This window comes from Bombina bombina, chromosome 9 (assembly GCF_027579735.1).
Source record: "Bombina bombina isolate aBomBom1 chromosome 9, aBomBom1.pri, whole genome shotgun sequence".
Lineage (NCBI taxonomy): Eukaryota > Metazoa > Chordata > Amphibia > Anura > Bombinatoridae > Bombina > Bombina bombina.
In genome coordinates, this window is record NC_069507.1 from 199465588 (window position 1) to 199488928 (window position 23341).

The 23341-nt window shown below is 40.6% G+C and overlaps 1 protein-coding gene across 1 annotated transcript in view; it reads right to left on the reverse strand.

The window, feature by feature from the left end:
• HOGA1 (4-hydroxy-2-oxoglutarate aldolase 1) overlaps positions 1–23341 on the reverse strand; it is a 114469-nt gene that overhangs the window by 73445 nt on the left and 17683 nt on the right. Inside the window, exons 2-4 of the mRNA XM_053691738.1 lie at positions 19009–19137; positions 18679–18806; positions 13735–13869 (exon numbers count right to left, since the gene is read on the reverse strand). Coding sequence (XP_053547713.1) covers positions 13735–13869; positions 18679–18806; positions 19009–19137 — 392 coding nt within the window. The remainder of the gene's footprint in view (positions 1–13734; positions 13870–18678; positions 18807–19008; positions 19138–23341) is intronic.

The following is a 23341-nucleotide window of genomic DNA, read 5'->3' on the forward strand; positions in this document are numbered from 1 at the left end:
GGAATTTGTTTAAGATCTTTAGATCCAAAATCGGTCTGAAGATTCCCTCTTTTTTGGGAACCACAAACAGATTTGAGTAAAAACCCTGTTCCTGTTCCTCCTTTGGAACTGGATGGATCACTCCCATAACTAGGAGGTCTCGTACACAGTGTAAGAATGCCTCACTCTTTATCTGGTTTGCAGATAATTGTGAAAGGTGAAATCTCCCTTTTGGGGGGGAAGCTTTGAAGTCCAGAAGATATCCCTGGGATATAATTTCCAACGCCCAGGGATCCTGAACATCTCTTGCCCATGCCTGGGCGAAGAGTGAAAGTCTGCCCCTACTAGATCCGTTACCGGATAGGGGGTCGTTCCTTCATGCTGTCTTAGAGGCAGCAGCAGGCTTTTTGACCTGCTTACCTTTTTTCCAGGTCTGGTTTGGTCTCCAGACCGTCTTGGATTGAGCAAAAGTTCCCTCTTGTTTATTATTAGAGGAAGTTGATGCCGCACCTGCCTTGAAGTTTCGAAAGGCACGAAAATTAGACTGTTTGGCCCTAGATTTGGACCTGTCCTGAGGAAGGGCACAACCTTTTCCTCCCGTGATATCAGCAATAATCTCCTTCAAACCAGGCCCGAATAGGGTCTGCCCCTTGAAGGGAATGTTAAGTAGCTTAGATTTTAAAGTCACGTCAGCTGACCATGATTTAAGCCATAGCGCTCTGCGCGCCTGTATAGCAAAACCAGAATTCTTAGCCGTTAGTTTATTCAAATGAACAATGGCATCAGAAATAAAATAATTGGCTAGCTTAAGTGCTCTAAGTTTGCCAAGTATGTCATCCAATGGAGTCTCTACCTGTAAAGCCTCTTCCAGAGACTCAAACCAGTACGCCGCAGCAGCAGTGACAGGGGCAATGCATGCAATGGGCTATAGGATAAAACCTTGTTGAATAAATATTTTCTTAAGGTAACCTTCTAATTTTTTATCCATTAGCTCTAAAAAAGCACAACTGTCCTCGACAGGGATAGTAGTACACTTTGCTAGAGTAGAAACTGCTCCCTCCACCTTAGGGACTGTCTGCCATAAGTCCCGTGTGGTGGCGTCTATTGGAAAACATTTTTCTAAAAATAGGAGGGGAAGAGAACGGCACATCTGGTCTATCCCATTCCTTATTAATAATTTCTGTAAACCTTTTAGGTATTGGAAAAAACATCAGTACACACCGGCACTGCAAAGCATTTATCCAGTCTACAAAATTTCTCTGGCACTGCAATGGTATCACAGTCATTCAGAGCAGCTAAAACCTCCCTAAGTAACACGCGGAGGTGTTCAAGCTTAAATTTAAATGTAGAAATATTAGAATCAGGTATCTTTCCTGAGTCATTAACATCACCCACTGACTGAAGCTCTCCTTCCTCAGCTTCTGCATATTGTGAGGCAGTATCAGACATGGTTCTTAAAGCATCAGTATGCTCTGCATTTTGTCTCACCCCAGAGCTATCTCGCTAACCTCTAAGTTCAGGTAGTCTGGCTAATACCGCTGACAGTGTATTATCCATGACTGCCGCCATGTCTTGTAAAGTAAACGCTATGGGCGCCCTAGATGTACTTGGCGCCATTTGAGCGTGAGTCCCTTGGGCGGGAGTCAAAGGGTCTGACACGTGGGGAGAGTTAGTCGGCATAACTTTCCCCTCGTCAGATTCCTCTGGTGATAATTTTTTTAAAAACAGAATATGATCTTTATTGCATAAAATGAAATCAGTACATTTGGTACACATTCTAAGAGGGGGTTCCACCATGGCTTTTAAACATAATGAACAAGGAGTTTCTTCTATGTCAGACATGTTTATACAGACTAGCAATGAGACTAGCAAGCTTGGAAAACACTTTAAATCAAGTTAACAAGCAAATATAAAAAATGGTACTGTGCCTTTAAGAGAAACAAATTTTGTCAGAATTTGAAAAACAGTGAAAAAATGCAGTAAATCAAACGAAATTTTTACAGTGTATGTAATAGGCTAGCAGAGCATTGCATCCACTTGCAAATGGATGATTAACCCCTTAGTTCAAAAAACGGATCAAAAAAACGAAATAGACGTTTGTTTTTTTTTTGTTTGTTTGTTTGTTTTTTTGTTTTTTACAGTCACAACCAACTGCCACAGCAAGCTGTGGTCCTACCTTCCCCAATAAACGACTTTGGAAAGCCTTTGAGCCCTTTAGAGATGTCCTATAGCATACTGTGGATGTCACAGTTTGTAATTTTAACTGCACCAACTGTAACTTTTATACTATAACAGTGGAAAGCCTCAGTAAAACTGTTTCTAGTCAAAATTTAAGCCAGCCATGTGGAAAAAACTAGGCCCCAATAAAGTTTTATCACCAATGCATATATAAAAACAATTAAACATGCCAGCAAACGTTTATATTGCAATATCATAAGGGTATTACCCCTGGGAGTAAGCATGATACCAGTCGTTATTAAATCACTGTATTCAGGCTTAACTTACATTAATCCGGTATCAGCAGCATTTTCTAGTGTTTTCCATCTCTAGAAAAAATTATAACTGCACATACCTGATAGCAGAATAAACTGCACGCCATTCTCTCGCTCAAGTTACCTCATCTGTGTAATCCCCTCATACATATGTGAGAATAGCAATGGATCTTAGTTACAACCTGCTAAGATCATAGAAACCTCAGGCAGATTCTTCTTCTATTTACTGCCTGAGATAAAATAGCACAACTCCGGTACTATTTAAAAATAACAAACTTTTGATTGAAGAAACAGAATTTATGTTTACCTGATAAATTACTTTCTCCAACGGTGTGTCCGGTCCACGGCGTCATCCTTACTTGTGGGATATTCTCTTCCCCAACAGGAAATGGCAAAGAGCCAGCAAAGCTGGTCACATGATCCCTCCTAGGCTCCGCCTACCCCAGTCATTCGACCGACGTTAAGGAGGAATATTTGCATAGGAGAAACCATATGATACCGTGGTGACTGTAGTTAAAGAAAAAAAAATTATCAGACCTGATTAAAAAACCAGGGCGGGCCGTGGACCGGACACACCGTTGGAGAAAGTAATTTATCAGGTAAACATAAATTCTGTTTTCTCCAACATAGGTGTGTCCGGTCCACGGTGTCATCCTTACTTGTGGGAACCAATACCAAAGCTTTAGGACACGGATGAAGGGAGGGAGCAAATCAGGTCACCTAAATGGAAGGCACCACGGCTTGCAAAACCTTTCTCCCAAAAATAGCCTCAGAAGAAGCAAAAGTATCAAACTTGTAAAATTTGGTAAAAGAGTGCAGTGAAGACCAAGTCGCTGCCCTACATATCTGATCAACAGAAGCCTCGTTCTTGAAGGCCCATGTGGAAGCCACAGCCCTAGTGGAAGGAGCTGTGACCCTTTCAGGAGGCTGCCGTCCGGCAGTCTCGTAAGCCAATCTGATGATGCTTTTAATCCAAAAAGAGAGAGAGGTAGAAGTTGCTTTTTGACCTCTCCTTTTACCAGAATAAACAACAAACAAGGAAGATGTTTGTCTAAAATCCTTTGTAGCATCTAAATAGAATTTTAGAGTGCGAACAACATCCAAATTGTGCAACAAACGTTCCTTCTTCGAAACTGGTTTCGGACACAGAGAAGGCACGACTATCTCCTGGTTAATGTTTTTGTTAGAAACAACTTTTGGAAGAAAACCAGGTTAGTACGTAAAACCACCTTAACTGCATGGAACACCAGATAAGGAGGAGAACACTGCAGAGCAGATAATTCTGAAACTCTTCTAGCAGAAGAAATTGCAACCAAAAACAAAACTTTCCAAGATAATAACTTAATATCAACGGAATGTAAGGGTTCAAACGGAACCCCCTGAAGAACTGAAAGAACTAAGTTGAGACTCCAAGGAGGAGTCAAAGGTTTGTAAACAGGCTTGATTCTAACCAGAGCCTGAACAAAGGCTTGAACATCTGGCACAGCTCTTTTTGTGAAGTAACACAGACAAGGCAGAAATCTGTCCCATCAAGGAACTTGCAGATAATCCTTTTTCCAATCCTTCTCGAAGGAAGGATAGACTCTTAGGAATCTTAACCTTGTCCCAAGGGAATCCTTTAGATTCACACCAACAGATATATTTTTTCCAAATTTTGTGGTAAATTTTTCTAGTTACAGGCTTTCTGGCCTGAACAAGAGTATCAATAACAGAATCTGAGAACCCTCGCTTTGATAAGATCAAGCGTTCAATCTCCAAGCAGTCAGCTGGAGTGGGACCAGATTCGGATGTTCGAACGGACCTTGAACAAGAAGGTCTCGTCTCAAAGGTAGCTTCCATGGTGGAGCCGATGACATATTCACCAGATCTGCATACCAAGTCCTGCGTGGCCACGCAGGAGCTATCAAGATCACCAACGCCCTCTCCTGATTGATCCTGGCTACCAGCCTGGGGATGAGAGGAAACGGCGGGAATACATAGGCTAGTTTGAAGGTCCAAGGTGCTACTAGTGCATCTACTAGAGTCGCCTTGGGATCCCTGGATCTGGACCCGTAGCAAGGAACCTTGAAGTTCTGACGAGAGGCCATCAGATCCATGTCTGGAATGCCCCACAGTTGAGTGATTTGGGCAAAGATTTCCGGATGGAGTTCCCACTCCCCCGGATGCAATGTCTGACGACTCAGAAAATCCGCTTCCCAATTTTCCACTCCTGGGATGTGGATTGCAGACAGGTGGCAGGAGCGAGTCTCCGCCCATTGAATGATTCTGGTCACTTCTTCCATCGCCAGGGAACTCCTTGTTCCCCCCTGATGGTTGATGTACGCAACAGTCGTCATGTTGTCTGATTGAAACCGTATGAACTTGGCCCTCGCTAGCTGAGGCCAAGCCTTGAGAGCATTGAATATCGCTCTCAGTTCCAGAATATTTATCGGTAGAAGAGATTCTTCCCGAGACCAAAGACCCTGAGCTTTCAGGGATCCCCAGACCGCGCCCCAGCCCATCAGACTGGCGTCGGTCGTGACAATGACCCACTCTGGTCTGCGGGAGGTCACCCCTTGTGACAGGTTGTCCAGGGACAGCCACCAACGGAGTGAGTCTCTGGTCCTCTGATTTACTTGTATCTTCGGAGACAAGTCTGTATAGTCCCCATTCCACTGACTGAGCATACACAGTTGTAATGGTCTTAGATGAATGCGCGCAAAAGGAACTATGTCCATTGCCGCTACCATCAAACCTATCACTTCCATGCACTGCGCTATGGAAGGAAGAGGAACGGAATGAAGTATCCGACAAGAGCTTAGAAGTTTTGTTTTTCTGGTCTCTGTCAGAAAAATCCTCATTTCTAAGGAGTCTATTATTGTTCCCAAGAAGGGAACTCTTGTCGACGGAGATAGAGAACTCTTTTCCACGTTCACTTTCCATCCGTGAGATCTGAGAAAGGCCAGGACTATGTCCGTGTGAGCCTTTGCTTGAGGAAGGGACGACGCTTGAATCAGAATGTCGTCCAAGTAAGGTACTACAGCAATGCCCCTTGGTCTTAGCACCGCCAGAAGGGACCCTAGTACCTTTGAGAAAATCCTTGGAGCAGTGGCTAATCCGAAAGGAAGCGCCACGAACTGGTAATGTTTGTCCAGGAATGCGAACCTTAGGAACCGATGATGTTCCTTGTGGACAGGAATATGTAGATACGCATCCTTTAAATCCACCGTGGTCAAGAATTGACCTTCCTGGATGGAAGGATTGTTCGAATGGTTTCCATTTTGGACGATGGTACCTTGAGAAACTTGTTTAGGATCTTGAGATCTAAGATTGGTCTGAACGTTCCCTCTTTTTTGGGAACTACGAACAGATTGGAGTAGAACCCCATCCCTCGTTCTCTTAATGGAACAGGATGAATCACTTCCAGAAGATAACCTTGGGAGACTATTTCTAGCGCCCAAGGATCCAGAACATCTCTTGCCCAAGCCTGAGTGAAGAGAGAGAGTCTGCCCCCCACCAAATCCGGTCCCGGATCGGGGGCCCGCATCTCATGCTGTCTTGGGAGCAGTGGCAGGTTTCTTGGCCTGCTTTCCTTTGTTCCAGCCTTGCATAGGTCTCCAGGCTGGATTGGCTTGAGAAGTATTACCCTCCTGCTTAGAGGACGTAGCACTTGGGGCTGGTCCGTTTCTGCGAAAGGGACGAAAATTAGGTTTATTTTTGGCCTTGAAAGACCTATCCTGAGGAAGGGCGTGGCCCTTGCCCCCAGTGATATCAGAGATAATCTCTTTCAAGTCAGGGCCAAACAGTGTTTTCCCCTTGAAAGGAATGTCAAGCAATTTGTTCTTGGAAGACGCATCCGCTGACCAAGATTTTAACCAAAGCGCTCTGCGCGCCACAATAGCAAACCCAGAATTTTTCGCCGCTAACCTAGCCAATTGCAAGGTGGCGTCTAGGGTGAAAGAATTAGCCAATTTAAGAGCACGAATTCTGTCCATAATCTCCTCATAAGAAGAAGAATTACTAATAATCGCCTTTTCTAGCTCATCGAACCAGAAACACGCGGCTGTAGTGACAGGGACAATGCATGCAATTGGTTGTAGAAGGTAACCTTGCTGAACAAACATCTTTTTTAGCAAACCTTCTAATTTTTTATCCATAGGATCTTGGAAAGCACAACTATCTTCTATGGGTATAGTGGCGCGCTTGTTTAGAGTAGAAACCGCCCCCTCGACCTTGGGGACTGTCTGCCATAAGTCCTTTCTGGGGTCGACTATAGGAAACAATTTTTTAAATATGGGGGGAGGTACGAAAGGTATACCGGGCCTGTCCCATTCTTTATTAACAATGTACGCCACCCGCTTGGATATAGGAAAAGCTTCGGGGGGCCCCGGGGCCTCTAGGAACTTGTCCATTTTACATAGTGTTTCTGGAATGACCAGATAATCACAATCATCCAAATTGGATAACACCTCCTTAAGCAGAGCGCGGAGATGTTCCAACTTAAATTTAAAAGTAATCACATCAGGTTCAGCTTGTTGAGAAATTTTTCCTGAATCTGAAATTTCTCCCTCAGACAAAACCTCCCTGGCCCCCTCAGACTGGTGTAGGGGCCCTTCAGAAACAATATCATCAGCGTCCTCATGCTCTTCAGTATTTTCTAAAACAGAGCAGTCGCGCTTTCGCTGATAAGTGGGCATATTGGCTAAAATGTTTTTGATAGAATTATCCATTACAGCCGTTAATTGTTGCATAGTAAGGAGTATTGGCGCGCTAGATGTACTAGGGGCCTCCTGTATGGGCAAGACTGGTGTAGACGAAGGAGGGGATGATGCAGTACCATGCTTACTCCCCTCACTTGAGGAATCATCTTGGGCATCATTTTTACTAAATTTTTTATGACATAAATCACATCTATTTAAATGAGAAGGAACCTTGGCTTCCCCACAGTCAGAACACAATCTATCTGGTAGTTCAGACATGTTAAACAGGCATAAACTTGATAACAAAGCACAAAAAACGTTTTAAAATAAAACCGTTACTGTCACTTTAAATTTTAAACTGAACACACTTTATTACTGCAATTGCGAAAAAGTATGAAGGAATTGTTCAAAATTCACCAAAATTTCACCACAGTGTCTTAAAGCCTTAAAAGTATTGCACACCAAATTTGGAAGCTTTAACCCTTAAAATAACGGAACCGGAGCCGTTTTTATATTTAACCCCTTTACAGTCCCTGGAATCTGCTTTGCTGAGACCCAACCAAGCCCAAAGGGGAATACGATACCAAATGATGCCTTCAGAAAGACTTTTCTATGTATCAGAGCTCCACACACATGCAGCTGCATGCCATGCTGTTCTCAAAAACAAGTGCGCCATACCGGCGCGAAAATGAGGCTCTGACTATGATTAGGGAAAGCCCCTATAGAATAAAGTGTCTAAAACAGTGCCTGCCGATATTATTTTACAAAAAATACCCAGATTAAATGATTCCTCAAGGCTAAATATGTGTAAATATGATCGATTTAGCCCAGAAAATGTCTACAGTCTTAATAAACCCTTGTGAAGCCCTTATTTACTGTCTGAATAAAAATGGCTTACCGGATCCCATAGGGAAAATGACAGCTTCCAGCATTACATCGTCTTGTTAGAATGTGTCATACCTCAAGCAGCAAAAGACTGCTCACTGTTCCCCCAACTGAAGTTAATTCCTCTCAACAGTCCTGTGTGGAACAGCCATGGATTTTAGTAACGGTTGCTAAAATCATTTTCCTCATACAAACAGAAATCTTCATCTCTTTTCTGTTTCAGAGTAAATAGTACATACCAGCACTATTTTAAAATAACAAACTCTTGATTGAATAATAAAAACTACAGTTAAACACTAAAAAACTCTAAGCCATCTCCGTGGAGATGTTGCCTGTACAACGGCAAAGAGAATGACTGGGGTAGGCGGAGCCTAGGAGGGATCATGTGACCAGCTTTGCTGGCTCTTTGCCATTTCCTGTTGGGGAAGAGAATATCCCACAAGTAAGGATGACGCCGTGGACCGGACACACCTATGTTGGAGAAAAATAAACTAACTATATTTAACCACTCTCTCCTACAACATCCTAGCTTGTTGAGAGTTGCAAGAGAATGACTGGCTATGACAGTTAGGGGAGGAGCTATATTACAGCTCTGCTGTGGGTGTCCTCTTGCAACTTCCTGTTGGGAATGAGAATATCCCACAAGTAATGGATGATCCGTGGACTGGATACACCTTACAAGAGAAATTATCTTTTGAGAAAAAGGCTAGTTTATTACACTTTAAGAAACCATTTTCTTCAAGCAGTAATATTTTGGAAACCCTGTCAACCCATGAGTATTTTGTAGGGATGGTTGTTGTCTTTCAGTTTTGGGCGATTAGTGATCTGGCTCCATTTAGCTCCATCTGTAGCAAGAGAGTTCAGAATTTACAATGGATTTTTGGGAGGTCATTTAGTAAAGCTGTTTGGAGGGGTCAATGTGAAATAGCTTCCAAGAACTGACCAGAAATGAGTTTCAATGTCTAGCCAATTAGATCTAATTTGGCCACATTGCCACCATATATGTATTAGACTGCCACACTCTCCACATCCCCTCCAACACCTTCAAGAGGATGCAGGATGAATGACATTCAGTCATGTTGGGGTCAAGTTCCAATGTAATATAAGCTTATAATTGAGCTCTAATATTTGTGGTGAGGTTTTGGAAGATTCTCTTCCGATCTTTCATCTCTAGAGGTATACCTAGGTACCGTGTCCCATCTGGATGTGTATGTGGGAAGAGTATCACTATTATTGGATTGTAAGAGGCTACGAGATATGGATAATGGGCTTTTGAGTGGTTCCTCTTTATAACATAAAGTCTCAAAAGGAGTCAGTGCCCTCAGGAGGTTTTATCTATATGGGGAGTTCTGTATAAAATGGGCCAATTGTGCATATTTCAGCCATCTCGTGTATTGTCCACCACCAGTATCTGCAAGTCAATGTCTTAATAAGTTTGCCTTTGCCTATAAAATTTGCTACGGGTACAGTATAATCCCATTCATGGAGTCATTTATAATTTTTGTCAAAGCCACCTGTCATTTCTGCATTTAAGGGGACCGTGAATAAGGGGGATCTCAAAGTTTAGATGTTCTTACCCGACCCTATTATAGAGTAAATGTTGTTCTTTAAATATGTATTACTTGGGAAAAGTTCAACAAATTGGGCTGTTAAACTCAGATAATTAGCATAAAGAGCTCATTTCTGAACGTTACAAAGAGCTATTTAAAAACAAACAAACAAAAAAAAAAACTACATTAGACTTTTTTGAGGCTGACTGGCAAGTATGAAGTTCAGTCCCATTATATTATTGGCTTCCATGTCAATTTAACGGCACACATCATGAATTAATACCTCCCAGCATTTGCTGGGACTGGCAGGTTATGGATCTTGTGGGCAGTAGTGGTTGTACCTCAAAACCAGGAAGCCAAGAAGCTGCAGGCGGGAAGCAAACCACACCTCCCATCCCATGGCAAAAAAGGAATCCGCAGGAAACAGCTTTCCAAAAGTAAAATCAAGTAGACTTTATTCCATAAGTTAAAAATACATGGGCATCAAGGTGGGGTAAAAGAGTAGAAGAACCGGTCTTACGCGTTTCGGCAAGACATAGCCGTAATCATAGACCATACTTTCTCACAGGTGTTACTTCCATTTATACCAATCGCAGATCACCCATTGGAGGATAAAACCACACACCCTCTCTTTCCTTCCTCACCTTAGTTAAAGGAAACAACTCACAACATTTAAATTTAAAAAATAGGCAGATACAGAAATATTATACAGGAATATTGCTTAAAGGTATTATTTACAAAGGAGAACATAATTAATACATGAAAAATTTATATAAAATAAGGTTCATACCCTGGACGCTCATCAAGAATACATATACATGCCCACTGAAGTTAATCCTATTTCACTTGATTACTTATATAGGAGAGTAGTTCAATCAGTATTTTTGACATTTCTAGCATATAACTACATAAATTGATGAGTTCAAATCCATAAGAGAAAAACCTATGTACATTAGATAAGCCGATAAAACATAACAAATATTTATTTTACATATTTATAATGCTTATGTCTCCCAAAAGTTAATAAGGTCATTTTCTGAGTTAAAGCCATCTGGCATAAGCGTGCACAATTTATTGATCCAATAGACCTCTTGCCTGGCCAAAATAGGCCATTTATCTCCACCTTTTCGAGGGCATCTTATAGTTTCTATGGCATTCCATTCAAAATTGCACACATTTCCATTATGGACTTCAATAAAGTGTCTAGCAAGGTCAGAGCAAGTTATCTTATTCCTGATATACCCTAGGTGTTCACGTATCCGAGTACGAACATCACAGGTAGTCATACCCACGTACTGTAATTTATGATACGTGCAACCTATAAGGTAAATCACGAATGTTGAAGAACAATTTATACATCCTCTAGTATCAAACAATTGATTGGTCACATATGAATTAAAAAACTGCCTATCCTGATATGTTCACAGGCCTTGCAATCTTTACCACATTTATATGTCCCATTGTGTCTCAGCCAAGAACTATGGCTAACAGGTTTACGTAATTGGCTTGGTGATACCATATTAAGATTTCTTCTATATGTGAACCTAAACCCTCTTTTAACTACATCCTTCAGTAAGTCATCTCCATAAAGGATCGGTAAATATTTCCTAACTATGTTGCAAATTAGGTAGTATTGATTTGAATATCTAGTGATAAAGTTTGGTCTATTTTCAAGCTCTTTCTTGTTCGCTTTAGACATATTGCTCCCTGCAAGAAGATTCCTTCTGTCACTCCCATCCCATGGCAATCCTGCAGGATCCAGGACACTTGTGTGGTTTGTGAACTGATATTATTAGTTAAAGGGGCAGTAAAGTAAAAATTAAACTTTCATGACTTAAATAGAGCATGCAATTTAAAAAAAAAAAATCTAGTTTACTTCTATTATTAAATTTGCTTTGTTATCTTAGTATTTTTTGTTGAAGAGTTATCCTAAGATGGCTGATAAGAGTGTAGTAGTGTGTCTTTAGGATCCTATGGCTTCAGTGTTTGCAACAATGTATAACAAGTGCACACTCCTGAGCTCACCTTGGATTATGATTTAACAAAGAATACCAAGAGAACTAAGCAAAACAGATAATAGAAATAAACTGGAAAGTTGATTAAAATGTCTCTTTAAGTGAAAAATAATCTGCAACTAAAACATTAGGCAACCATTTTGTATAGTGAATAACTTCACATCATTTTTTGTAATTAAATTATTTTTGCCACTGATCTGTCTCTTCAAGGTTTCCCATCACTGCAAAAGTTCAGATTATCAAATGGATTGGAAAGGCCTTAGAAAAAAAAGAAGCCAAAAAATATATATTTGTTGCTCTGAAATTCTTATACTGTATACTGGAATGGAGCGATTTATCTGTACTTGATGTTTCTATTCTAGTTGATACCTAGATTTTTATAGCTGTGTTTAGCACAGTTATAGAACATTTAACAACCAGATATACAATAAAAGGAACAGTACACACTAAAAATGTTATCATACATATGAAAGTAAAGTATTTAAACATTTTTAAATGATTTCTTGCATGGTAAAAAGCCATAAGGACTGATTGCTCACTGGCTGACAAAAAAAACTGCATACGCCCATTAGTATTTCCTAACCAATAGTATTGCTATATTGGCTATATATAGTACACTTTGGAACTTTTTTGTGAGCTTGAAAAAGACCCTTTCCGGGTTGAAACACGTTGCTCTGTGTTTGCTTGTTTTTTGTCCCTCTTAGGCTTTCGTAGGTACGGATATCAGTTACCTGCGTGCAAAGGTGTTTGTAAAACAATACCTGGCTTTATTTCATCGCCACTCTTGTACGGTGTGTTCAAGCTGCTGTTCCTGCTGTCCAGAGATTAAGCCACTGAGAAGAGTTCACATGTTCGCATCACCGATTCTGGTGTAAGTATAATTGCTAACCTTATATTGGTGCCTCTTTTGCCGTTTCATCGGTCTCTCGTCTCGTTCCAGCCTGACTGAAATATCCTCAACCTGGGCTCAACTAGGACCGCTTCTTCGGATGACCATTTGGATTCAAGAGATCTCTTATTTCATCCCCTGTTGTTTTTAATAATTGCTTTATTCAGCAACTGTTGCCATTTGTATACTGCACATGTAACTGCATCTGATCAGCGCATTTGCCACTTTGTATTTCGTTTTCAAACTTGTTCACATTTTATTTTATTTTGTTATTAAATATATGCAGAATCTTGCACATCATTTTTTTGTTTACTAACATTTATTGGCTATTTTGTGTTTGCACAGAATTTAATATATATTTACACGTGTTTGTACACAATTTATAATACTAATTTTTATTATTTTTTCACCACACAATTTTAAGCTTTATAGCGCCTGTGTTATTCGAATTTTATGGTTTCCTCTAGAATCCATACTATTCCTTTTTTCACTTCAGTATTTGTTTAGAGGTTGAGAGATTCCTCTTGTTTTCACAGGCTTAATAGCGTTTCACAGCGCAGTTAACCCATATTTTTTCCTTTTTCACTGGCTGACAAGCAGAACTTCTACTGCTTTATTCGTTGACAGTGGCAAAATTTAAAAGCACTTGGAAAAAAATTTTTTTAAAAAAACAAATAAATAAAAAATAAAAATGTAAAACATTTTAAATACCCTCTTTTAGCTGCAGCAAAGAAACTTTAAAGGGACACTGAACCCACATTTTTTCTTTCGTGATTCAGATAGAGCATGCATTTTTAAGCAAATTTCAAATGTACTTCTATTATCAAATTTTCTTCATTCTCTTGGTATCTTTATTTGAAAAGCAAGAATGTCAGTTTAGACAACCTGGGTTGTCCTTGCTGATTGGACAGCATCAATAATCAGGGTACTGAATCAAATGATGACTGGCTCCTTAGCTTAAATGCCTTCTTTTTCAAATAAAGATAGCAAGAGAACGAAGAAACATTGATAATAGGAGTAAATTAGAAAGTTGCTTAAAATTGCATGCTCTATCTGAATCATGAAACAAAAAAATTTGGGTTCAGTGTCCCTTTAATGATTTTTCTCTTAAAAAAAAGCAAGGTAACGGTTTTAATATAGAAATATTTAGGACAATATTAAACAAATTCTAGTATTTGTCAGGCCAAAGTTTACAGGTAGATTTGAAATTAATGAAAATCCTGTTATAGTAAGGAAGTGACTCACATCTCCTCCACTGTCCTTGAGACCGATAATGTTAGGGTGTTTAGCCAGAGAAACTACAGCCTCAACGGGTAGATCCAGCCCAGTGTTTGCTGGCACACTGTATAAAACCACCGGAACAGGCGACGAATCTGCCACCTACAGTAAATATACACAGAAATGGTAAAAACAGCTTCTTTTTTTGTAATCTAATAAATCTTATTATAAGTTCATAAGCCATAAACGTGATTAAAACAATTCTATAGACATAAATATATTGACCAGTGTCATGATTCTCAAAGTTCATTTTGTGATTCAAAACAGATAAACAACACTATATGAAGGATCTTATCTATTGTGTCACAATGTTTTTAGCATTAAAGGGAAAGTCAACCCAAAAATGACTATTACTTATTTAGATTAGTTCATTAATGATTTTTACAGCCAACTTTACAGCCCAATTTTGATCTAAATAAACTTTGCCAGTAAACACACTTACTAGTTCTCATCTGGCCATTTTGAAATGGCCGCCTAGCACCTCCTTCTCTGACGTCTCCCAAAGCTTCCACTACAGGATCCTGTCGATCCTGCACGTTCCTATGTCTCCCGCATGCGCAATGAGCTGGAAGAGGGGTATGTCTCCATAGCAACATGCAGACACTTTTTACAATGTTAGAAGCCTTATTATTCTAGAACAAGCCTTAGCTATACAAGTCATCCGTCATCCGTACATTTACAGGGGTGGATGAAACGTGCAAAAAAACAGTAAGGGCTCTCTAGCACTCTACAGTGATGTGTTCAGTAACGTTGATCCAGAGTCAGACAAAGTCTGAAGTAAAATAGATGCAAAAAAGTTTTCCCCTCCTTATAGCAAAAGAACCCTCATATGCAGTCAGTGGGATGTGGGCACTTATTTCATTAGTTCAACTTGCATAAGTTTTGCCCCAAACCCTTCTGCACCAAGGGTGTGTGTTTCTGCCTATGTGTTTGTGTGCGTCTCTGCTTTTTCCATTCACAGCACATGCTGCACTCTCTGATTGGCCAGTTGCCTTTGGGTGGGCGGAGCTTGACAGGCAGCTTCCCTGTGTAAAAATGTCCTTTGCCTGAAGACTGATGCTCAAAAAACTCCCCCACCCTGCAACACACAGAAAGTGGCACCGCACGGGGGAAGCGCTTTATTTTTCTTATTAACTCTTCTGGGACAGTCACTTGCTCATAGTAGACGCTACGTGATCCTGATCACAGTGAAGCTGCCTGTCAAGCTCCGCCCACCAGAAGGCAACTGGCCAATCAGAGAGTGCAGCATGTGCTGTGAATGGAAAAAGTAGAGACGCACACAAACACATAGGCAGAAACACACACCCTTGGTGCAGAAGGGTTTGGGGCAAAACTTATGCAAAATTAACTAATTAAATAAGCGCCCACATCCCACTGACTGCATATGAGGGTTCTTTTGCTATAAGGAAGGGGAAACATTTTTGCATCTATTTTACTTCAGACTTTGTCTGACTCTGGATCAATGTTACTGGACACATCACTGTAGAGCGCTAGAGAGCCCTTACTGGTTTTTTTTGCACGTTTCATCCACCCCTCTAAATGTACGGGGATGATTTGTATAGCTAAGGCTTGTTCTAGTATAATAAGACTTCTAACATTATAAAAAAGCGTCTGCATGCTGCTATGGAGACATACCCCTCTTACGGCTCATTGCGCATGTGGGAGACATAAGAACGCGCAGGATCGACAGGATCCTGTATTGGAAGCTTTGGGAGACGTCAGAGAAGGAGGGGTCAGGTGGCCATTTCAAAATGGCCAGATAAGAACTAGTAAGTGTGTTTACTGGCAAAGTTTATTTAGATGAAAATTGGGCTACAGTTGGCTGTAAAAATCGTTAATTAACTAATCTAAATAAGTAATAGTAATTTTTGGGTTGACTGTCCCTTTAAAATTTACTTTTGTTTATACACACAAACAAACATGAGAGTCATTTAAAAATCATGGCATATATTTTTTATTAAATGCGTTAAACACCAAATTTGTGGTTTTGAAACAGAATAGATAATTATGAAAAAATATATGCTACGAGTACACAAGTATTGTAGCGTTTATATGACTCAGCAATCATTAAAGAAGTCTCATAGATTCTCTGTTACCCAATGCTAATGTTGTGGGGGTGGCAAATACCTTTGGTTTCAACATGTCTAATTTATGTCACATTTGTACCACAATTGTAAGAAATGGTTTGTCTTGCAGTGGCTGCTTAAACTTTAGAATTAAATAATAATAGAACAGAACAATATGAGACTCTATCATCAATCCTAGGTGACAGAGATGAAGCCATAGCATAGTGTCAGCCCTGCCACAAGAACAGATTTGCCTCAACCAAACTCTTGCAGCCAAATATTTGGACCACTGCCGTATAGAAGAAGCTCTCAAGTAATAGCAGTGACAAGGAACCTTAATACATTTATAGCAACAGTATGCTATGGCTGCTAATATACTGTATATCCTATTGTACAGCAGTTATTGTCTATTTTTTGATAGCAAGAGATTAAGAGCTGTACATCTCTGCTCTCATGCAGCTCTTTGCCCACCAAAGAAACAGGAACTGCTGTTCAGGAATTGGAAGTATTTCCATACAGGGAATATGCAAATAATCTCTGATGAAAAACAAGGAACTGTGCATTTATTTGCTGCCTTTCCAATACAGTAGATTTGCATAATTAAAAAAAATACACAATAAAAAGACAATGCAATAGCACTTAGGAGCCGAATTATCAAGCTCCGAATGGAAAACAGCAGTTATGAAGCAGCGGTCTTTAGACCTCTGCTCCATAACTGGTCTGCAAGCTCTGAGGCTGCGGACATCAATCCGCCCGATCCTATACAATCGATTGGCAGTGAGTCTGCAGGGGGCTGTAATGCACAAGCAGTTCACCAGAACTGCTTGTGCAATGATAAATTCTGACAGCGTATGCTGTTGGCATTCATCGATGTCTGTCGGACATGATCCGTTGAGCGGATCATGTCGAACAGACCGATGATAAATCGGCCCCTTAGTCTGAACTTCAAATGAGTAGTAGATTTTTTTCTGTAAGATTTCAGTTATGTCTATTTCCACTCCCACTGTATCATGTGACAGCGCTCAGCCAATCACAAATGCATAGTCGTATATTCTGTGAATTCTTGCACATGCTCAGTAGGAGCTGGTGACTCGAAAAGTGTACATTTTGTTAATGGAAGTAAATTGGAAAGTTGTTTAAAATTGCTGCTCTATCTAAATCATGAAAGTTTAATTTGTTTAAGAAATTCAGACATTTGTAATCTTTTTGAAAGTGGACACCATGGGTGATAAGTATGACAATATATATTTCTTCTTATATTTGTACATTTGTTATTGATGATTAAGTAAAAATTAAACTTTCATGATATAGATAGAGCATGAATTTTTACAATTTTACTTATGGTTTTATATTGTATGGGGTTAATGTTTTCTTTTCTTTTTGTGTCCTGTATTTGGATGCCTGCTATTTACAACTTCTTATCAGGATTATCTAAAAAAGGCGAGTTTTTTGGGATGAATAGTTTTATTACCTACATCTGGTACAACAGATACAGGAGGCCATTCGGGCTTCTCACTACAGTGATCTTTATCGGTAAGATGTCAACACAGGGTGACATAAAACAGTGTCCTCTATCAAGACAGAGAGCTGAGGTCAATTAGAGTTTAAACTCTAGTATATCTTAAGACATGTTTTAATCACTTTTATGTTACTGGGTGACCGAATATGACAGACCTCCTCATGATGCCACAATGGGATTGCTTATAAGTGCATGTGTGCTGTATATACATAACTAAAATTATAAGCACCCTATAACTTCAGCCAGGGCTTGCAATTTCGTTTATGACCTACAATAAAAAAAGGTAGCTACATTCCTTGCCCACTCTAGAAGGGACCTATTTAATGGTGAATGCTGCAAAATAATATTGTCTAATAATAATATTCAAATACCCCACGCTGGCCACCCATTTCAAAAGTCATATTTTTTGTGAGCTAACGGTTTGAACTGTTCACCAAACAGCACTCTAGCCATATGTCACTTTTGTTGTAGCTAGAGTGTTGATTGGAGAATGGTTCAAACCGTTAGCTCACAAAAATAGGACTTTTTAAATGGGCGGCTGGAGCACAGGGTATTTGAATTTCATATCTACATAAAAAAGAAAGTTATAGCTCATCCTCATTACAACTAATGAATTAAACGTCATCTAAAATATTGCTAAAATTCTGGATCGGTTAATCCAAAGGGGAGAGTTTACTATCACTTTAAGATCTTATCCTATGCATTATAGTAACAGGGAATATTTTCTGGGCTTTTTTTAAGATGGCAGGAAGCTGTCCTCCCAGTATGAAAGTAGCCACAAGTATAACTTGTAATACTCTCTCTATATATTATTGGATTATAAGCATTGAACTATGCAATTAAAGTGATGGTAAATCTGAGCGTTTAAAAAAACGCTAGGATTTACCATCACTAAAAATAAACTGGACTTTCAGTGATGAGTTTCTAAAATAAAGGGTGCTAAACTCACCCTTTCTGTGCTGCGGCTCCTTGCTAAAGTCACGGCACAGCGCTTTTTAACAATGATGTGACGTTTCCACCTCTAAACTTATAGCCATGCTAGCATACAGAACACTGTCAGATGACTAGCACGGCTATTGGTTTAGAGGTGGAATCGTCACCTCATTGAGAGAAGAGTGCTGTGCCGTGGGCAGTAAGTTTACCACCTTTTTTTAGAAATTCATCACTGAAAGTCCACTTTATTTTTAGTGGTGGTAAATCCTAGTATTTTTTAAAAGCTCGGATTTACCATCACTTTAAGTACATAGAATGCTTCATTGTAACAAAGAACAACACAATGAAAGATCTATTGCGTGGTATCAAATGTATTCCTCAAAATATTATTACCTTAGTGAAGTGATGAATAAGAGCAGTACTGGTCATTCTGCCACGATAATATGATGGTGTCACCACAAGGACTGCGTCTGCTCCAGATTCAGCCATTTCTAGAGTCATCTCAATTGTAGCTTGAGTAGCTTAGGATAAAATAATTATTTTTTAAACAAGTAATTAGTTATTATTTATATATGTCATTATTTCAATAGATTTAAATAGCAAAGGAGTTGTGTCACACATTTCTGTTTATACTATTTCTACTATAAATAATATTTTTTTTACTATTATTTCTTCTATAAATGCCGGGACAGTTTTTATGCACCTATTAACCATGTGACTTACATTCACATCCTGAACCAGCGATAAGAAGCTTCTCCCTTGGCACTTCCTGTCGAACTCTGCGTACTACTTCCAGTCTTTCCTCCCTAGTCAAGTAAGCATATTCACCATTTGATCCTTGGACTACGAATCCTAGGGGAGTCATTGCATTACGGAATTAAAATATTTTATTTTATCTTGATGAAATGGACGGTTTCTTAAATAATTATGCACAAAATGTGTAAAAAAAAAAAAAAGACATCAATGATTGGCTAGTGATGAACAGACATGGCTGACAAAATGAGTTTAGATTAGATGTTTTAAAGGGTCAGTGTAATGTACTGTAAAACTGGTTTCCCCTTTAATGTGATCCCACTGACTTGTTATACCAGCTGCAGGGTATAAAATGTATGAGTCATGAATGACATTTTTTGTTTTTTATGTCCCTTAAAAAGCTTTTGCCTGACAAGAGGGCTTGGTGAGTGTGTTAAAAACAAAATGTATGCTTACTTGATAAATTTATTTCTCTTGTGGTGTATCCAGTCCACGGATCATCCATTACTTGTGGGATATTCTCCTTCCCAACAGGAAGCTGCAAGAGGATCACCCACAGCAGAGCTGTCTATATAGCTCCTCCCCTAACTGCCACCTCCCAGTCATTCGACCGAAGACAAGCAAGAGAAAGGAAAAACTATAGGGTGCAGTGGTGACTGTAGTTTAAAAATAAAAAACGCCTGCCTTAAAATGACAGGGCGGGCCGTGGACTGGATACACCACAAGAGAAATAAATTTATCAGGTAAGCATAAATTTTGTTTTCTCTTGTAAGGTGTATCCAGTCCACGGATCATCCATTACTTGTGGGATACCAATACCAAAGCTATAGGACACGGATGAAGGGAGGGACAAGGCAGGCGCTTAAACGGAAGGCACCACTGCCTGTAAGACCTTTCTCCCAAAAATAGCCTCTGAAGAAGCAAAAGTATCAAATTTGTAGAATTTAGAAAAAGTATGAAGCGAAGACCAAGTCGCCGCCTTACAAATCTGTTCAACAGAAGCCTCATTCTTAAAAGCCCATGTGGAAGCTACCGCTCTAGTAGAATGAGCTGTAATTCTTTCAGGAGGCTGCTGGCCAGCAGTCTCATAAGCTAAGCGGATTATACTTCTTAGCCAAAAAGAAAGAGAAGTTGCCGAAGCCTTTTGGCCTCTCCTCTGTCCAGAGTAGACAACAAACAATGCAGATGTTTGACGACAATCTTTAGTAGCTTGTAAATAAAACTTTAAAGCACGAACCACGTCAAGATTGTGTAATAGACATTCCTTCTTTGAAGAAGGATTAGGACACAGTGACGCAACAACAATCTCCTGATTGATATTCTTATTAGATACCACCTTGGGTAGAAAACCAGGTTTGGTACGTAACACTACCTTATCTGCATGGAAAACGAGATAAGGGGAATCACATTGTAAAGCAGATAACTCCGAAACTCTTCGAGCCGAGGAGATAGCTACTGAAAACAGAACTTTCCAAGATAAGAGCTTAATATCTATGGAATGCAAAGGTTCAAACGGAACCCCTTGAAGAACTTTGAGAACTAAATTTAAACTTCATGGCGGAGCAACGGGTTTAAAAACAGGCTTGATTCTAACCAGAGCCTGACAAAACGCCTGAACATCTGGAACCTCAGCCAGACGTTTGTGCAAAAGAATAGACAGAGCAGAAATCTGTCCCTTTAAGGAACTAGCTGACAACCCCTTCTCCAATCCTTCTTGGAGAAAGGATAATATCCTAGGAATCCTGACTTTACTCCATGAGTAACCCTTGGATTCACACCAATGAAGATATTTACACCATATCTTATGATAGATTTTCCTGGTGACAGGCTTTCGTGCCTGTATTAAGGTATCAATGACCGACTCGGAGAAACCATGCTTTGATAAAATCAAGCGTTCAATCTCCATGCAGTCATACGCAGAGAAATTAGATTTGGATGGTTGAAAGGACCCTGAAGTAGAAGGTCCTGTCTCAGCGGCAGAGTCCATGGTGGAAAGGATGACATGTCCACCAGATCTGCATACCAAGTCCTGCGTGGCCACGCAGGGGCTATCAAAATCACCGAAGCTCTCTCCTGCTTGATCTTGGTATTAAGGACAAGGGAGCAGAGGAAACGGTGGAAACACATAAGCCAGGTTGAAGGACCAAGGCGCTGCTAGAGCATCTATCAGTGCTGCCTTGGGATCCCTGGACCTGGATCCGTAACAAGGAAGCTTGGCGTTCTGACAAGACACAATGAGATCCAGTTCTGGTTTGCCCCAAAGTTGAATCAACTGTGCAAATACCTCCGGATGGAGCTCCCACTCCCCCGGATGAAAAGTCTGTCGACTTAGAAAATCCGCCTCCCAGTTCTCTACTCCTGGGATATGGATAGCTGATAGATGGCAAGAGTGAATCTCTGCCCATAGAATTATCTTTGAAACCTCCAACATTGCTAGGGAACTCCTTGTTCCCCCTTGATGGTTGATGTAAGCTACAGTCGTGATGTTGTCTGACTGAAATCTGATGAACCTGACAACAGCTAGCTGAGGCCAAGCCTGAAGAGCATTGAATATCGCTCTTAGTTCCAGAATGTTTATTGGAAGGAGTGCCTCCTCCTGAGTCCACGATCCCTGAGCCTTCAGGGAGTTCCAGACTGCACCCCAGCCCAGAAGGCTGGCATCTGTTGTTACTATTGTCCAATCTGGCCTGCGGAAGGTCATACCTTTGGACAGATGGACCCGAGATAGCCACCAGAGAAGAGAATCCCTGGTCTCTAGATCCAGATTTAGTAGAGGGGACAAATCTGTGTAATCCCCATTCCACTGACTGAGCATGCAGAGTTGCAGCGGTCTGAGATGTAGGCGGGCAAACGGCACTATGTCCATTGCCGCTACCATTAAGCTGATTACTTCCATACACTGAGCCACTGAAGGGCGAGAAGTAGAAAAAAGAACATGGCAGGAATTTAGAAGTTTTGACAACCTGGCCTCTGTCAGGTAAATCTTCATTTCTACAGAATCTATCAGAGTTCCCAGGAAGGAAACTCTTGTGAGAGGGGATAGAGAACTCTTTTCTTCGTTCACTTTCCACCCATGAGACCTCAGGAATGCCAGAACAATGTCCGTATGGGACTTGGCAATTTGAAAATTCGACGCCTGTATCAGAATGTCGTCTAGGTAAGGGGCTACTGCTATACCCCGCGGCCTTAGGACCGCCAGAAGTGACCCCAGAACCTTCATAAAGATTCTTAGTGCCGTAGCTAACCCAAAGGGAAGAGCTACAAACTGGTAATGCCTGTCTAGGAAGGCGAACCTGAGAAACCGATGATGATCTCTGTGCATCGGAATGTGAAGATAAGCATCCTTTAAGTCCACGGTAGTCATAAATTGACCCTCCTGGATCATAGGTAGGATGGTTCTAATAGTCTCCATTTTGAAGGATGGGACCCTGAGAAATTTGTTTAGGATCTTGAGATCTAAGATTGGTCTGAAGGTTCCCTCTTTCTTGGGAACCACAAACAGATTTGAATAGAAGCCTTGCCCCTGTTCCTCCTTTGGAACTGGGTGGATCACTCCCATAACTAGGAGGTCTTGAACACAATGTAAGAATGCCTCTCTCTTTATCTGGTTTGCAGATAATTGTGAGAGGTGAAATCTTCCTTTTGGGGAAAAAGCTTTGAAGTCCAGAAGATACCCCTGGGACACAATTTCCAACGCCCAAGGATCCTGGACATCTCTTGCCCAAGCCTGGGCGAAGAGAGAAAGTCTGCCCCTAATAGATCCGTTACCGGATCGGGGGCTGATCTTTCATGCTGTCTTAGAGGCAGCAGCAGGCTTTTTGGCCTGCCTTCCTTTGTTCCAAGCCTGGTTAGGTCTCCAGACCGGCTTGGACTGGGCAAAATTTCTCTCTTGTTTTGTATTAGAGGAAGTTGATGCTGCGCCAATCTTGAAGTTTCGAAAAGGCACGAAAATTAGTCTGTTTGGTCCTTAATTTGTTGGACCTATCTTGAGGAAGGGCGTGACCTTTTCCTCCAGTAATATCAGAAATGATCTCCTTCAGTCCGGACCCGAATAGGGTCTGCCCCTTGAAGGGAATGTTGAGAAGTTTAGACTTTGAAGTAACGTCAGCTGACCAGGATTTAAGCCATAACGCCCTACGCACTTGAATAGCAAAACCTGAGTTCTTAGCCGTTAGTTTGGTTAAATGAACAACAGCGTCAGAAACAAATGAATTGGCTAGCTTAAGAGCTTTAAGCTTGTCAAGTATATTATCCAATGGGGTTTCTACCTGTAGAGCCTCTTCCAGAGACTCAAACCAGAAGG